The sequence below is a fragment of the Poeciliopsis prolifica genome, unplaced genomic scaffold, assembly GCF_027474105.1.
Source record: "Poeciliopsis prolifica strain line A6 unplaced genomic scaffold, Auburn_PproV2 SCAFFOLD067, whole genome shotgun sequence".
NCBI lineage: Eukaryota > Metazoa > Chordata > Actinopteri > Cyprinodontiformes > Poeciliidae > Poeciliopsis > Poeciliopsis prolifica.
Genome location: NW_026562442.1, coordinates 2091789 through 2110810, shown reverse-complemented (window position 1 = coordinate 2110810; position 19022 = coordinate 2091789). Strand labels below are relative to the sequence as shown.

At 36.1% G+C, this 19022-nt stretch overlaps 1 protein-coding gene across 4 annotated transcripts in view; it reads right to left on the bottom strand.

Moving 5' to 3' along the window:
• The window catches only part of dgki (diacylglycerol kinase, iota), a 61487-nt gene that overhangs the window by 27034 nt on the left and 15431 nt on the right, over window positions 1–19022 (bottom strand). For 3 of the 4 annotated variants that reach the window (XM_055020371.1, XM_055020373.1, XM_055020374.1), the window contains exons 2-8: window positions 6204–6312; window positions 3838–3933; window positions 1610–1684; window positions 1393–1449; window positions 1245–1310; window positions 1096–1164; window positions 202–318 (exon numbers count right to left, since the gene is read on the bottom strand). In XM_055020371.1, coding sequence (XP_054876346.1) covers window positions 202–318; window positions 1096–1164; window positions 1245–1310; window positions 1393–1449; window positions 1610–1684; window positions 3838–3933; window positions 6204–6312 — 589 coding nt within the window. The remainder of the gene's footprint in view (window positions 1–201; window positions 319–1095; window positions 1165–1244; window positions 1311–1392; window positions 1450–1609; window positions 1685–3837; window positions 3934–6203; window positions 6313–19022) is intronic. The other variant, XM_055020372.1, reaches the window with a different exon arrangement.

The following is a 19022-nucleotide window of genomic DNA, read 5'->3' as shown; positions in this document are numbered from 1 at the left end:
GCGTGTGTGAGGGAGACTCAAACTGAGGCCTAAACTCAGGCTTCCCTCGGAGATCAGACGTACGTCGGATCACATCGCATCACACCACCGGCCTCCGACAGGCCGCTTTTCAAATTTAGCCCCAACGAGGTCGTTCTGCATCATCGTCACCAGATGACAGCGGGTGAACTTGATCAACTGGAGGGAGGGACTCTTTCTCACCTGTGGCTTCCTGACTTTGATGATCCAGGAGGGAGGGATGATGACTCCGGCGTGGGCCCCCAGCGAACACGGCTCCTCGATCTGGTGCAGCATGAAGCACGTCACCTTGTTGTGGAACTGGAAGACAAACGGACGTTAACTTTTATTCATCTCTAACAAAAAAAACCCTCTGATTTCACCAGAGTAATTGACGAATAGATCAGCATAATTAAATCTTAAAACTTGCACGCATCACCTGCCTCAAGTCCAGAACAAATAGACATTAGCAAAGAACGAGGTTATTAAATTATGAGGAGTTGCTAGGCAGCAGTACAGTGCCCGTCCATAGTGACTTAACAGTCAGGAGGTTTTTTAAACGACTTGTCCAGACACCAAAAAACATCAACCTCTATGTGAAAACAGCTGCAAACAGATGTAGAAACATACATCTATGAAAAGCAGAAGTGGAGCCTCCTGCACAACAAACTAAAATATAGCAAGTTGTTTCTGGGAGGCAAGTCAACAACTGAGCACTTGTCTTTTCCAGCAGCCATTGTACAGTGAAACCAGCTGGCCAATCGTTCTGGAGCTCAGCTTGGGTTGCTAGGTAACGGGCTGGGCTTTGCTGGGGTTGCTAGGTAACGGTGCAGTACCAGTGGAATGTCATTGAATATTCAGGGGGATTTTAAAAAGGCTCGTTTTTCAGACATTAAAAGCGCTTGCGCAGCTTTTAGAAGCAGCCAAGACTCAAATGGAAGAATAAAAACATGCAAAATATAATTGATGCATGATAGGTTCCATTTAAAGTAGGAATATTCTTCAGGAATTGTACATTTCCCACCAGTGAGGCCCATTGTTTCTCATCTACTTCATTTTTATTTAGTTTTGTTGAAGATGGATGATGAGTTTTCTTACCGCCTGTTTACACCATGAACAACTGATGGCGATTATTTCTTTACTGTGGAAGAACTTCTGCTGGAAACTCTGAAAAAACAAACATTGACAGTGAGGTTTTGGTTCTTTATAAGGACTCCAGGAACATTTCTGTGTGTGAGTGAGCCCACCTTCCCACACTGTTTACATTTCCCCTCCTGCCGCCGCCTGTGGACCCAGTGGTGTCTCAGTACGTTCTGTTGGCAGATAACGGCGCTCAGAGCTGCGATTCCTCATTTTTACAGCCACACATACATACTGACATGAAGAAACACTCACGTCTCTGAGGCATCGGGACCCCCCCTCCCTGAAGGTCGGCTTGCATCTGAAGTTAATCTTAACAGAGACACAAACCGCGGTCGTGAGTCTGAAAGCATTCATCTGCGGCTCGACATAATTTGACGGGAACAAAATTGGATTGAATTTAACTCAAAGGAAATAAACGTCGGCCTTGAAGGATGAACAGCTGAAGCGTGTTGGTGTTTGTGTGCCGCACCTTTTCTAGCTGCTCTATGCAGCCGGTGTGGACTACGATCTTGCAGGCGGCGCATTTCCTCCTGGGGGCCGACTTCTTAAAGGAAACACAGGGAGCACAGAGCAGAGTGAGACACAAAGCAGCTGAAAATACAAGCAGTGAGGAAAAAGCGAGTCATTTATCACCTGGTGCGTCTGGTAAAACACAAACACTTCAGATGTCAGAGGGCAAGTTGCCTTCAATAACTAGTGCTGCACGGCTACAATAAAAGCATTTTTACTCTAGTTTCTAATGCAAATATCTCTCTGCACTTGAAATAAAACAAAACTAACTTTGAAAAAAAGAAAAAAAAAAGATTAATTATTGATTATTAGTGAAATAAACCACCAGAGGAATCAGACATTTTAACTCATAATAAGGGAAAAATATTTTGTTTTACTAGCAAATCATTTCACTTATTACTAGTAGAGTTTGATCAGGAATAATTTACTTAAAAAAATGTTGGAAAGTTACTTTTATGTTAGTTTTGTCTTATTTCAAGAAACTCGACTAAAAATACTTGGTAAGATTTTGTGTTCCAGGTATTAAACTTTTAATAATCCGCCTTGTTTCTCTCTTTTTAATTGCATAATAAACAGAACAACTGGATTTAATTGATTTACTAAACTTGGACAAATACATTATCAAAAAAAGAGTGACAAACTCTGTTCTTGCCTTGGAAACATTAAGTCAGGTAAACGCCTCAAAAATGAGCGAAATGTGTGCATTTCTTTTAATTAGCATATTATTCCTGTATTATACCCTTAAAATGGCAACTTGTTTCACTAAAATGCAGTTTTGTGGTTTATTGTTGCACAGGGACGAAACAAAACATGTCTGAGTTTTAATTTAGAAAACTTTGTGATCAACGTTGCAAAAAGTTTGGACATCACTGATTTAGCTGCTTTCCTAATTAACTACAAACGTCTTATAGTTCCTACCACAGCCTGTTAAAGTTGTTACACATTTGAAAAAAGGCTAGTTTCATTCACGTTCACATTTAGTTTACATCTAATTTAACTTATTTAACCCACAAAGTCAAATCCACCTGGATGTCAGAGAAATCTCACAGTGAGCCGCAGTGTTTTCTTCTAGTTATACTGCAATTACCGTGCTGTTGTGATCGCGCACGTGTCATTATTTTATTGTGAAAAGTGAAGGTTGTTTCTCTGCTCTTTATGCTAATAGCTGCTATTCTCTGCTAGGGGACAGAGTTCACAAAGCCTGTAATTTAAACGTGTTGTTAAACGTCTCACCAGGAATGTTTCACTGATGTCAGGGATTCTCTAAAGTTTGTAAATGATGTGAATGAAAATTAAATCATTGGTAGCACTTTATTTTAAATGTTGTGCATAAAATTGATGCAACACCTGTCACAAACATGAGGGAGTCTTAAAGACTGTTGTAATGCAGGTAAATAATGATGCTTTTAATGGATTTTTAATGCAAAATTACACTATTCTCCAAATAATAACTCTTTAAATTCAAAGTTACAATAAAACTTGCATTAAAAGTTTGTTAAAAGTTTAAACTTTCTATTACAATTGTTATTATTTGGTAAATAATGACATTGAATGGAAAGTTTTATTCAATCTTGCATTGGAAGTGTCAATATTTCTCAAATAGTGAAACTTCCAATGCAAAGATGCATTAAAACTTGCATTAAAAGTCCATTAAAAGTGTAAAGTCAGCATTTGAAAGATTATTTGTTGAATAATGAGAACAAGTACTAAATGTTGCATTAAAACTGTCATTATTTACTTTCATTACAACAGTCATAAACATGCTGTGTCATGTCAGTCTTATGCACAGCCCTTAAAATAAAGTGTTACTTAACTCTAATTCAAACAAGCTTTTTTCAAATAGCTTGAAAATACATTTCTTTCTCCGTCTTTATCCGGTTCATAAAAATATTTAAATCAAATTTCAGACGTTCTGTTGTTTCGGCTACTAAAAGTAAAACTGCAATAAAGATAAAACAGTTGTTTAAGCTCAGAGCAGATTTAATGTTCATGTATTCCCAGCATTAGTATTCAGTTCAGACGGTTTCCAAGTTGAAATTATTTATAATTTAGTGAGAGTGGAATGTTTTCTTTAAGAAAAAGAGGCGCCCAACGGACCAGACATCAACAGAAATATAAACCCATGAGAAGCACCTGCTCCTTCTTTCCCGTTTCCCTCCTGCAGAGACGTAATCAGTCTCTACTCACCGCAGTCTTCAGGAGACACGCATCCTCCCCGAGGTAGCACAGCTCTCCTGAACAACTCGTCTCCATCCACAAGTGATCTCCGTTCCCTGCGTTTTCCTGAAGGAGGAGAAGAAAGAGGGTTGAATTATCTCTTAATAAGGCACCGCCGTCCGTCTGCACGTCTCCCTCTTTAAGTGATTGTTGTTCGGTCGTATATAAAACTGCACAGACACACTCGGAGGAGATTACGGCCGGCGAGTGTGTCAAGTGCATGAACGCTGCTGCTGAGTAGGTGGGTAATTCACGGCGCCTGGAAATCTGAGGTGTTAATCAAAACACTCCAGAAGTAGTGGTTAGCATCCAGCACTCAGAGAGCAGCTCTGTACAAACTTGTGATGGCGGAAATTTATCAGAAAGGACTTGGATTCAATCCCAGAGGAGTTAAGAAGTCGACGTCCAAGGAGCGGCAAAAGCAAATGAGGTGGATTAGCAGTGCATAGCAACAACTGGACTTTTTACTGTGAAATATCGTCTCTGTTGTCTGCATATTGAGCTGTTAGCATGTCCAGACAGTCGAGACTCTGGTAAACAGCAAGTCTTCAGTGAGAAGCTTCTTCACATACGCTGCTATTCTGACTGCTACTGGAGAGCAAGAGTTGCAACTAATGATTGTTTTAGTAATTGATTAATCAAGTTAAAAAGATACACGCAAGACTTTTGTTTTTACAAAATAATAGAAAAAAACTAATTAAAAGATGCAAATAAACAACCGTTTCTTTTATTAAAGAAGAAAAACATTTTACTGCCTAAAATGCAATTGCAGCGGTCTTTTAGTGAATGCATCTGTGTCGGGCCGATCTGTTGATTATTTTTTGGATTTGCAGAATAATAATTGGAGAGAGAAAGTCGTTAAATCTAAGAAATTTATTTTATTTTATTATTTTTCTTTTTAAACTGAATTTGAACGAGGTGGAGCTAAAACGGCCATTTCAGGAGTTCTGGGTAAAACAAACTTACAAAGTTCTTTTCTTACTCTAAAAGGAAAATCTACCTATTTTTGTACAGTTTTGACAAATTGTCCTTTTTTACCATTAAAAAAGATTTATCGATAAATAAATTAGTTGTCAATCATAGTTATTCTGATTTATTGTTTATTTTCTTACTTGAAAAATGAATAAAATTACTTGCTTGTCTGCACATTTTAATGTATTTCTAATGTATAAAAAGGCTAAAATGAAAATATTAAAAATATGCCAATTTTTTTTTTACCCAATAAATTGGTTAATTTTACATCCACTCCATATAAGAGCTGATTTTTTTCTCTTTATTTAATTTTTTTCCCCAATTTGTTTCCAAGAAAATAAAATTTGACCAATTCTTCACCTTTGAAAGTCATGCCCTATAAAGCTGTTCGATCAGTTTCATTGATCAAATTAAAGGTAATTATATATGTATGTATAGTTATGTAACTTTGTGTGTGTGTTTGTGCATGTGTGTGTGTATGTGTGCGTGTGCATCATGCTAGGATTTAAAGGTTTGTGAGGATGTGCTGAAGTGTCTCTGCAGGACGCTCCATGTGAGCCCATAACAGTTTACACATTCTCATCAATAATAAACCAGTTTGTATTGACAGTTCATTAATAATATATAATGCCTTAAGAGCTCAATTATTCACTGCAACTTGTCTCTTGTTGTTAACTTAACTTCATAAACTCTTATTTCTGAGTTAAAACCAAAACCATTGTCTTGTTGACTTAAATTGCTTTTTCAAGTTAAACCACCTTCAAATGTTTTACAGTGAATAAACATCAGGGTAGATTCAACATTTCTTTGAAATTAATTATAGAAAATATGATTTCAGACCAGATTTAACAGATTTAAATTATAATATGAGAAAATCTTGTGATGGTCCTGGAGAACCACACACTTCAGATTTTAGAGCGTCGTCTTTGCAGAAAGTGAAAGCCAACTAAAAGGACCAGCTCAAACTTTTTGTTAACCTTTGGACGGTTTAATGCGTTGTGTTTCAAGTGCTTTCCTTTGCCTCTTGACATTTTTTTGTTTTAAAGCAGCTTTGCAGCGTCGTGATTCATGTTTTGTAAATAAAATCCATTAAACTCTGGAAGAAACAGATGCGGGAAAAGTCATATCTTGAGACACGTAAAACTTTCTCTCCCACGCTGCTAACACATCGTCCTACATTATTAATAAAGAAGAGGAGAGAAGCCGCTGATTTTTTTGTCTCCACAGAAACATATGCCGATAAATTGAGATTGTAAATGTCAGGCAGTGACTCAAAGAAGAAACTTAAACCTAGACAAGCTTTTTGCACGATTAACAGAATAAATGCATGTCGCTGAGCAGATTTGTGATGCTGAGTGTCTGACCGTCCAGTCCACGCAGGTTCGTAGATCCTTGTTTGGTCCGTTGGACGCTGGAGGGAGCGAAGGCTGAGGCGGGCCAAGGTAATGGAGGCCTGATCTGGAGATGGCTTTCCTGCATTCAAGAAAGACAACCACAGGAAAACACTTTAAAATATCATCATTTTTATGATAATAATAATAAAAGCTGCACTGATGACAATGCAGAAGTGAACTGTCACGGTTGCATAATGTCACAGAGTCGAATAACTGTGAGAACTCAGTTTCAGCGTGATTTAGTCCGTAAATTATTTATTCATAATTTTCCGGCTCAGCTGCAGATATTTGTTTGAGGCGGACTGGGAACAGCTTGGCAGAGAGACTGCCAGCAGCACTTCATGGTGACGAGAAAAAGAGTCGGATGACTCAGCACACGTCTCTTCCTCTTTTTACCCGCTCAGGTTCAATATAATGTCTGTGATAAACTGATGCTGTTATTTCTGTCCTAATATAGAAAAAACATTCTTAAATAAACCGACAACTGAAAATGACTCTTAGTAACATTTTTATTTATTTTTTCTTTACTTTAAGCAGTATGGACTTAAAGTTTTATCCAAAATATTTTGGGGCACTAATGTGATGACGATATGTCACAATAAATTTAGTTGGGTGATAAATTGTCTCAAATTATTGCAATAATCGATAATATTGTTGCTTTGAGTCCAATTTCAAGTAATATCATAATGGAGGAACAGATTCTCAAAGATCAATGAACTTAAAACTCTAATAAACATAAAAAACACTAAATAAATAAACAAAACAACTGAAATAACAAATAAAATAAATGAAGTCTCGATAAACCAAATTATTAAGGGCTATGATTACAGAAAAGAGAAAAACGGTAACTCATACAAATGGAAATTATTGCATTTGCTTTAATTTATTGTCCAATAAACTGATTTATTTATTATTACGACAGGCCGACATACCAATAAAAGTGAGAACAGTATGGCTGTGGTTGTGTGCAACATCAATTATAGTCCCCAGATACAAATACTGCTTTTGAAAAAGATTCCCATTTGTAATACACTGCCTGAGAACAGAAAGGAGTGTGATTTGTATCATTAACCTGCATGGAAACTGCATTTTAAAATTTATTAGTATTTATCAATACTTTCATTGTGCAAATGATGCAGAAAATAGTAAAACTATCAACTATCCCGACAATAAGGACAGTTTTAAGGTTTTTTAAACATCATTAGTAGGAATTTATTGTAACAACAAATCAAAATTCTTCTAAAATGATAAATCATAAATGATCAAATAAATTCCCACATCTACTTCAAGGATTTTATGGTCAGGGCAGTTTTCAAGTTTAATATTGGCCTACATTATTAAACTTAATAAATTTGCATTTATGAAGCTAAAATTCAAAATGTATACATTTACAATAATTTATAAGATAAAATAAATATATGTCAGATTTAAGGAGGAAACGTTTTTAAATTATTTACTATGATCTAATAACGTTGTGTACAAATTTTATATCTACTATAACTACTTCTCATTTCACAAAGAAATTAATAGTTTATTTTTAACTGTGTGATTTAAGCTTAACTGAACTAAATGTAATTTATATCCAAATTAATTGAATGTGAACTGAATCATTTGCATATGCAACACAGTTAAAGTGTTTCCACATTCATTTCTGGCACCACAAACCTTCGCAAATCTGAAGGTTTCCTGAAATTAAGAATAACTCCAGTTGAAAAACAAACGAGTGGAAAAGGTTGTCCGACACATCTGACCCTCCTGCTGAAAGTTTTAGTGGACGTCTCTCCAAAATGATCACACAGGACAAAGAGGAGTCTACTTACACACCGTGCAACCCGATAACACCTAAACACACACACACACACTCACGATCCTGGAGCTAAAAATAGCTTTGCGTGGGCAACAACAGAACAAATGCAAGGACGTCTGGTGACCGGACAGAGAAACCTGTGGGCTACCCCAACCCTAATAACACAAAGGGAATCTAAAAAAATATCAAATGATTACAAATCACACAACGTGTTGAAGAGCCGGCTTCTGCTCAAACTGCACAATATAAACAGGTTATTTGTTTAAATATTTATAGAAATAACTTCCTCTAATCTGGGACAAACTTCTCAAAATCTATTCCCCTAAATAAAAGCTAAAAACTGACCTGCCTTTGATTAGCAGTAACAGGAACATTAATCAATATATTATGTCAATTTTATCTATTTTTTTAAGGTTATTTTATTTATAATTTTGTACAGAATAACATATCCAGAACAGATACAGAAACAAGTCAACAATACTTAAGACGAACCCCATTCACAAGAAAATAAAAAAAAATAATAAAATAAAAATAAAAGGGGGTTAGTGCACATCGTGACAAATATGACGTGAAAATGTTTAAATATTTGGGGCAAGAAATGCATCTAGAAAACGTAAGTAAGGTTCACAAATCTTTATGAGGTTTTATATTTTTTCCTTTGATTATTATTTACATTTTCTTGATGAAATTTGACAAAATGTAATGTTTATTGCTTTTTTAAAAATAGAATAAGCACTTCTGTTAAATAAATAAAAAAACTTGACTTTTCACACACAAAATATCCCAGCTTTTTTTTCATTAACAAATTTGAAAAATGCTAAAGTTAATTTATGAATGGATGAATGGGTATTTGGATAATAAATGAAAAAATATTTCCATACTATTGGATCCATAATTTTCCTCCTGAATAAGGCTTCACTACTTTTTCTGCTTTTAAAATGTGGAGAACAGCATGAGCAATGACTTATTGTGAATATAAATACTTAAAAACATCTGAAAGCTTAAACAATAAATGATTTATTCACTACTGTAGGTCCGAGAGGTGAGGACTGCTCTGAACTGATGAAACACACTTCATCAACATGTAGTTAAAAAGTGAAAAGTAATACTTGAAAAGTACAGACCAAGTCACAGATTTATGTTATTCAGAATCAGAGATGAACAATCAGAACTAAGAGAAAGAAAACTGAGCTGCAGTTACATTTTACCCACAACAAGCACCATCCTGACACTGCAAACAAAGACGTTGCATTTTGTCCAAACTTGAATCGCAAACATTGGAGTGATTGGTCTAAGTCGAGGGGAACGCCTTCACCTTAGTGCATTCTTCTCTTGTTTGAGCCTGTTTGTGGATCAGAACTGGAACAGAAACAACATGCAAGCCAGAATACAAGACTGGAGATGTTCCTCCAGGACGCAGTATGAGATTTATCGTAGACACTGCAAAACCCAAATCTCACCAAGTCATTTTAGTTTCCAGTGCAAACATCTTACTCCAGTTAAAATAAGATAAAACTAACTTATAAGTAAGTTTTCAGCAAGATATAGGAGCTTGTTTTAAATAAATAATTGTTTTAAACTTCAGAAAAGGCACTTGTTCCATTTGCAGATTATTTTCATCTTTAACAAAACCCTTTTGTCATTTTATAAGTGAAATAATCTGCCAATTAAACAACTTTTCCATCCATATTAATCACTTGTCACGTGTTAAATTCAAGGCCCGTGGGCCAAATCCAGCCCGCCATAGCTTTTTATGTGGCCTTCTAGATTCTGGACTAAACACTAAGTGAGCTTAAAAATTATGTTATCAATCAAGTCAATGCAGTTTTTATCTATTTACTGCCAAATTATATCAATCAGTCCCTCCAGGTTTTTTAGAATTACGGTGGAAATTCACACAAAATCAACAAATCCCTGCACTTCTTTAGCACTAATACATAATTGGGAGTTTATTGCAGATTTCTGTCAAAAATTGTCAAAATCTTTACTCGTACTAAGCAACTTCCTCAGCCTTAATTGATGTTAGATTGTAGTCCATGATCTATACAGAGTAATAAAGGTTGCATTTACCAAGAAGCGTAAACAAGCAAACATTTCCAAATTAGTACAAGAACACACAAGAAGATGTTCAACAATACTTAACATTAAGAATTGATTGATATTTTAACAATTTGTGAACAAGTTTTATCAATACATTCTGGCACAACTGGCCAGAATGTATTGATTTGGCCCAAAAGGTAACGAGTGTAACACTCCTAGCCTAAAACAAGCTCATATATTTAGCTGATAAGTCAGTTTTGTCTTATTTTAAGCGTAGAAAAATATTTGCAATAGGAACTAGACCAGAAACTCTTGGTATATTTTGAGTTGCTGCTGTTTTTTGCACTAATGAGCATGATGTGGGTTGTTTGAATAGATGAACCAGCAGGATTTTAAACCCTAAAGTAAAGAGATTAAACTGAGCCCAGCATGGTGGAGTTGATACAGCTGCTCCCGTAGTTTCCATCTTTAAACATGTTTGCTCATCTTCCTCTGCATTTTAAAGAAATAATCACTTCCGTCCTCCATTTTCCCTGCTGCATGTCTTCTCGCCACCACCACACATCACACTGACTTCTCCCTGATCTTCTCCACATCACCGACTCTCCCACCCTTGCTCCTCCTAATCTTCCTCCCTCGCGCTCCTTTTCATTCCCTGCTCTTCTTACTCATCCGCCCCCTTGTCTCCTTTCCTTATTTTCAGCCTTCCCCTCCTACTCCTCCTGCAGAGGTGGGTTGTCAGCGTTGCCATCACGACCACACAGTGGGAGCATCGGCAGCTTGTCCACTAATTATCCTGCCAGAGAATCTGCTTTAGTGTACATGTCTCGTGTGTTTCAACGACTTTACACTGAAAGCAGTTACACTTATCACACTGTGGGATGATAGCGTGTACGTGGGAAAGAAAAGTCAGTGGGTTCATATCTTTATTTCACCTCCTACGCACACAGAATAATTCTTCAGATGTTGTCGAACTGGAGATCTTCAGAGGTCAACTGTTTGGGACATTTCGGGTGATTGAAATGTTATGCTACAGTTACTTTAACTTGTTTCTAAAACTCTCTCGCGCTGAGCGCAGCAACTGTGTTTATAGTTGAGGCTGATAGGAGAACAAAAGTAATGGCTACAAAAATAAAAAGGCAGCTGCAAGTGGGAGGGATCGAATTTAACATCTTCTGACTCTAGAAGATGTGATTACGTGGGAGAAGCTGGTTGCTGAAGGCGATACAAGGGGTCCTACAGAATTTCAAGGCAAAATTCCAGACATTTTTTCTTCCTCAAATTCCCAGGAATCATTTCACAGGGTTTCACCAACTCGCATTTCAGACTTTTTAAGACCATTATGAATGAAATTTAAGACCTACATCTACCTAGGTTATGTTAGCAGTGACCACAAGAGACTGGCTGAGTTTGACTCTAGCTTTTGGATGGTCCTGCCATGACAAAACTCAAGACTTTTGATCAATGTATCAAAGGCAAACTTACTGTTTTTAAATTAATTAAAGTAATTTTAAGCCCTTAATTTTAGGTACATCAATTTAAGACTTTTAAAGGTCATCATGTGTAGAATTTAATACCTGTTTATACCTTTGCATTGCATGTGGCAATAAATCTGCACTTACCTATGACAGATATGAAAAAGCAAGCTAGAAAAGGTATGTTAGCAGTGAGTTAGCAGGAGTCTTAATAAAGCATAATTAAAAAGTCTTAATGTGACTCAAGCTTTTGGCTGATTTAAATGTCCTGTGAGGAAAAAAAACAAAAAAAACAAGACTACACGAGATTATATAGTCCTGTCACGACATAATGTAAGATTTTTTATTAACGTGTGAAAAGTTAACTTACAGTTTTTAAATAATTTTGTTATTTTAATTGTCTAATTATATACATTAATTTAAGACATTTTAAGACCATTATGAATGGCATTCAAGACCAACATATACCTATGTAATATGTAACTCTCAATAAATCTGCACTTATCCATGACAAACAAAAAAAAGCTAGCTAGCAAGTGTATGTTAGCGGTGAGTTAGCAGTAGCTACAACGCAGCATGATGAAGATATCTGATGAAAAATGTAAGATTTTTGATTAACTTACTTTTTGAAAATGAATTTAAGTAATTTTAAGTCTTTGTTTTTAGATACATGAATTTAAGACTTTAAGGCTGTGCAAACACAGATTTTATTGCATAATTTATAGATACAAAAGCTCAAATGCGCTGATGGGAGCTTTATATTTGGAGCCAATTAATATTTGGTGGAATAACATTCTAAAATGTATGACTTGGTATTTTTGCCAGTAAACTACTCAATACAATTTGGACATCTTCATGGAAAAACTCAGTGAATCCTTAAAACACAGTAGTTTCACTTCTCAGGATTTTTTTTCTCATAGCTTGTTAAAAAAGGCAAAACCTGTTTCAGTCCAGATTCAAACTTAGCTCTGGTTTCACTCACCTGTAGCCGAAAAGCCGGTGAAACCAACGCACTTTTTTCCCCTTCCTTCTCCGCCTCCCTGCTGGTCCACTAGCTTCAATATTTATCATCCTTATTCTTAAAAATTTTCTGTTTTAAGCCATCGTTGGTGTTTTTAAGCATTAAATTCAAATCTAAGCAGTCATGCTTCCAAACTCGCAGCACAGCTCAGGTAATTATGTCAATCAGCAGGACGAGCTACAGACACCTGACACCAGACACCTGAGCTCCGTCCTACACAAATAGTGTGTGTGTGTGTTTTATTTAGTTTAATTTGTAACCAGCTGATTGAGATTAAAGTTATTTATAGCAACGGCTTGTTTCCACTAAAAAGAAACATTTACATTGAAAAGTAACGATTGTTAAAATATTCAAAGAAACACAAACGAGCGTCAACTTAGTGACACTATATCCCTCTACACGTCTAATCAATCATCAGTGTTTCTTTTGTCCAATTCTTCTCTGTTAAACTGAATATAAATTATCTTAATTTATTTTCACTAACAGTAATATTGAAGCAGCACAAAAGTTTTTGTTTTGATCTACATGTCGAAATTTAACCTGGAAAAAAAACTCGTTTTTTTTTTCTTTCTTCTCCTTTTCCATTTACCATTTTCCCTCCCCTCTCGATTACCTTACAGGTGAGAACAATCTATTTTTAGGACGTTACGTATGCGATAGCCTGACAGGAGGCAGACAAGACCATAATCCCCGAATTTCAGGCTGAACGTTTGTGAAGGGAAAAAATCTTAAAGCTTCATGGAGACTTAAAGATGATTTTAGTATCTTAACAGCAAGCCTTGGCAGCCTGTTATAAATAATTAAAATAGTAAAAGAGAAAAAATACGTTTGAAAATAAAATATTTAAAGTAAAGGGAGAATTTATTCAAAGAAAGAAAAGTGTTGCAGTTTCCCTGTGAACTGCATTTTGTTAGAGGAGCTCAAATGTTGGCTAATGGCTGGTATTCAACCAGATAATTATGTTTTGGTTGTAAAAAGACTGGGTCAGAGATTGCTATTGTTCTCAAAGGTGAAAGGTCACGGGTTCAATTCCAGCAAAACCCTTGATCACTGGAGATAAATACCAACCCAAATACGACTCAACCAGGATTAACTGGGTACAGAAAATGAAAGTCTCAAGCAAAAAACTCTCACATCATGTTCCCTGAATGTACCGAATTTAAAATTTCTGAAGGCATTTCTATCTAAGCACTAAAAACTAAAACACTCTTCTGTGTGAAGGCTGTTACTGAGCGAAAACAACTCAATTTTATCCTTTTCTGAGTTTAAAGTAAAATTTTAAAAAGCGTATAACTGATTTATAAAAGCTGTGAAAAGGTGAGAGAGCGAAACGTTCAGCAAATATCAGGAAAGATAAATGTATTACAGGAAAGTTTTATCATTTTGAGCAAAAAACATTTTAAAAAATCTCAAAGTTGACATAAGAATTGGTATTTTGGAGAATGTACACAAAGAAAACTGTTTTAGAAATGATAGCCATGCCGACTGTGCTAATTGCTAAGATGCAAGACAGCTTCAAATGTCAACTTCATTACCACTTTTTCAACATATTAACACTGTAAAGTACTGTTTTACAGCAACTGCAGTCTCTGTGTTACATCTCTTCTGCTCCTGATCTAAATATTTAATCACCACTTACAGCAGAAAAGTCAGAAAATTTCATTTGAAATCCTGTTCTAATAAATTTTATGTTAAACTTTTCATGAGATATCATAAAATTAATGAATCAGTGTAATAATATCTCACTTTCCTCCCTGTCTTTCATCGTTTTGTAATTTTGTCAAATCCATCACAGACTGTAGTAGCAGTGACAGCACCACCAACTGGATTTTATAAATATCCAAATATAAAACTGATTAAATACTTTGGTCTAATAACCTCGAGTAAAATATGATCATGATATTTACACAAAACATCTAAACAAATATCTGCAGTGTCTGACTGGCAGCACACCATAAAAACAGAATATTATGAAAAATTTTAGTGGTTGACTTTTTAAAATCTTGGTAAAACAACCATAAATAATACTTTTCAAATTTAGTTATATCTGTTTGATTTTGCAGCAGAACCTATAGAAATATATATATTCAGTTGTATTTACTGGAATGAAGAAGCATCTTAACCATGATGTCATCTGCATAGTAATAACTCAGGCTGGATGGGGATGACGTTTTGCAAATTTAAACCACAACAATGTTAATTTATAAAAACCCATTTGTTTATTATTACCAAATGTCCCGTGACTCAGCATACTCAGGTCTGGATCTATGCATCATAAAAACACAGAAGCTTATCAAAACAATTGTTGCATCAAGAACTAATTCTTATACAGAGACACCACTTATGCAGACAAATGAATGCTTTAATAGATACTGCCAGTCGCTTTCAGCTTGTTTTTTATTCAGGAGAGCCCTGCAAATGTCCTTTTTTATTTGTCTATTGCTACACATTAGTTTCTTCATCTGCTCTTTTCAATCTCCAAATTTTTTCCCTCCTTTCTGCTTGTATATGGGTCAGGGAGAAAAGGCTTGTTCGTTGCCACTGGTGACAGAGCACACTCAGAGAGAGTATGTTTGCATGTATCTGTGCAAGACAGGAGACAGAAGACAAGTCAGTGTCTCTACGGGCCTCAAGTCATGATGTATGACAGATCACGGCTGTTCTCAGCCTGCATGCAAACACATCGGGAAGAGGAGCAACAAGAGTTGTGGTTTCTCCACCACATATACATAATCTTTAAGCATTTCAGAGTATTCAAACCTTAGAATATACAAATATTAAATGTAATAATGGTCAAGAGCCCCAGAGGAAGTTGAAGCAAAAGAACTGAAATTGAAAATTAATTGAAGTTGTCCCAGACCACAGCTTTTTGTCACTCTGTCATCATTAAGCTTTTTTTTTTTACAAGTTATGATAGATTGGTTTGTACCAATGATATTTTTTTCAAATAAACTAGTCTGTTTGAGAGGTGGGCAGACTTTTTATTGTATTTTTTCTGTTGAAATAATAATAGTCACATTTTTATTCAAATTCAAACTAGAAAAGTTTGAATTTACGCATATTTCTCTTAATTAGAGATAAATTGGAAATTGAAGTATTATTCACAAGTATTCGTAGGTTGTGTGCATTTTTGCAGATCAGTGCTTTGAATTAATAGATGTTGATTAAAACTAGAAGCAAACCGATTATTTCTGGGAGCTGTCCACATATTTTTGTTTCCCTTTCTCTTGTTATCCATAAAATACATTAATTTTATAGAGTTTCTCACATGTGTATTCTTGTGACAAAACATTGGAAAATGGGGGCTCGTCCGGGATTTAAACTGGAGTATTACTACTGAGTGATACTACTGAGTGATACTCCAGTTTAAGGTGGCTGATCCCAAGATATTTCCAGGTTAGAAAGAATATATAGGCACCAAAACCACCAACTAACTATTCTGCAAAGTCGAAATGATAGCGCTACTCAAGGCTACTAGTTGAGTGCTCCCGCACTACAGAGGAAGCAATTTCAACTGCTTTAATCTAGTTCTTCATATCTCTGAGCCAAAGCATAGCAAAGCGGGGGCTTGTCTAGGATCGCCCACCCATATAAAGTGCGTCTTACTGACATTGGCAGAATTATGCACTTGAACCTATAGACAGGTATTCTAAGTGACATTTAGGTTGAAAAATCACATCTTTTCAAGGCTTCTTCAAATCCCTGTAGTCTGGCACTTCTCAAGTTCAACTTCTTCCCACTTGTTTTTTACTGTACATCAGTGACATTCAGTGCTCAATAAGGCGGGCACATATATATAGTCTCTGACTGTGACCAAGCACCACAAAACAGGAGCCTTAAATTCAATAGCATACCTGAAAAACTGTTCAGACACTGTAGGCAAGCTAAAGTAGTTTATAAAAGATTGAAAAGGCTTTATTCAGCACAAGAGCCCTGCATCATTTCAGCAGCACCACAGGCATAACAGCGAGGCGTTCTGAAGTAGAGGAGTAAAGTTAGAAACTAAAGGTAATGCGGTGCTAAACATTTGTGCAATGTAAAGCTGGTGGATTCAGCTATTTATCTCGTAATCTTCAAGATAAAACTTAAATGACTGCATAAATTTTGACAAACATCACCGAAATGTTTTCAAATGAGTACAAATATTATAAATGTTTCTTTTCTATTTTAAATTCTTCCGACAAGCAATCTCTGTGAAAGCCAGCAGGTATTTCATAACAGTTTGACTTCCTGTTTTAGCCTCAGCTTGACCTCATGCTCTCTAAAATAGACACAAAAACATTTTTGCACACACAAAACTGACAATAGCAGGAAGAAATCAACACACAGACGCAAAGAATAACGTTAGACTGCGTACAACCGTATTTGGTATTGGGGTAATTCATCAATTTGCAAAAACGCTCCTTATCTCCACACTCAAACTTTTAACTATCTTCTACTTTGGGACTGTTTGGTGTGTTTCTGTGTCAGTGTAATGGGGTTAGGCAGTGAAATTTGTTGTTCACTTAAAAACTCAGACTTCCTTCCCACTTTTATGCAAGCATGCAGCATTCTTCTCTACATCTGTCTGTCTTCCTCCCTGAATGTCTGTACTTTTACCACACGAAGGACCAGTAGTGGAGAAAAGAAAGTTTAGCTTTGGAGGTATCGCTACGAGGCAGAGGAGGACAAGCCAAAGTGATTTAACCTCACTGCTCTTCCATCCTGCAGAGCCGAACTGATTATCTGCAGAATGAAATGCTCAACACACCTGCAGACCACCAATAAACCTGCACTGTTGGCACAATTGGCAAGCTCACGCCTGGATCACATTACGTAACATGTCCTTCCAGATGGTCCCTATGTCAGATTAGATTGTCATGCTCCCACTGTGACCTGAATAAAACGTGAGCAAGCAAACATGGAGATTTATTAAGAACCTGTGCAAAGATAGATAGTCAAAGAAATAAATAAGTCAAATTAGAAAATCTGATTTTAGAGGGGCAACATGTGGTCACTGGTTAAAAAACAAACAAATTGGTTGAGTTTTTTTATAAGACTAATCAATTAATCATCTCAATCACTGATATCTAAAATTGATTAGAAAATAGTCGATAGTTGCAGCCCTAATTAAAACAGCATTGCATGTACAAATAGCTCACTAGGTGCTGCTCTCTGCTGTTTACCACAAATATTCACACAATTTAAGGAAGTATGCTGACTTTGTCCAGGTTTCACTAGATTTGTGAAATTTGTTAAATTGAGCACATGAAAATAAATATAAAACAACATTCAGCACCACAACATAAGAGTTTACTGCATGTCATGTTTTGAAGGAGTTGAGTGTATCAAGGTTCAGGTTCTTTAAAACAGGATCTGCTGCGTAACAAAGGCCGGCTGCAACATGCAGATCAATTAAAACATGCAGATTCACCGTGAGGGAAGCAGTTTTTTTTACCTGAACACTAACCGGTGTTTGGTTTAAAAACTTTCAGAGTATTTTCAGATTTAGGCTAAATGCCATAAAAGAGCAAGTGTTTAATTGCAAGTGCTAAAAATGTTTTTTTGCATGTTTGTAATCACTTTAAATAATTGGCTCCTACCACTCTCCTCCTGCACTCAGGATTGATTTTGACTGATCTAGTTTTATTCCCACTAATAAGTATATTTAATTGCAGCATGCTCTCTTCTCTGTGTGTCTCTGACAGCGAGTGGGTGTGTGAGAGCAGCTGCAGTTTGGTACACCATCAACTCTTATTAGATCACAGCCTTCACACAAAGCCAAGTTAACATGAAGCCACTTCTGGAAAACACTCTGCTCTTGCAAATGCACTGGCCAGTAACAAGCAGGCACAAATATGCCGAGAAAAAGAGGCAGAAATGTCACAATCAAGCTGAAGAAATTCATACGAACAATTTCACAGAAGATCATGTGTCCAAACCTCAGCAGGAAGCAACGCAGAGAGTAGAGATGATGGATTATAAACAATCTGTTAGTTGATTAACATGCTTTTTTTTCCTTTCTGCACCAATTTTGAATTATTGTTGGACGAAAAGAATGTACAGATAAATTTAGCACCTGGAGAACAACAGAATATAAATGAAAATGTTAAGGGGATAGTGTAAAATCTGCAGCACTGCATTGAAACCATGCAAATTGCTCACTTGTGTGGGACTTAGTGGTTGTTTGCATGTAATCTTCAACCAGGGATTGAAGCACAAAGCCCAAACAAAACTTGTGCAAAAGAAGGAGCAACTGCAAAGCGTTGCAAATTTCCCACAGAGTGCAAAACAAAAGCCAAGAGTCGGAAATATGACGGAAATCCTCAATATTATTGGAATTATTTCATATGTGGGAGTAATCCAAAATTTAACAGATTGAAAAATCGAAGCGTTTTCACCCTCTAACTATGCCGTTACCACGGCAACTCTAAAATGCAGGCCAGTGTTAGCGATATGCTGCTGAC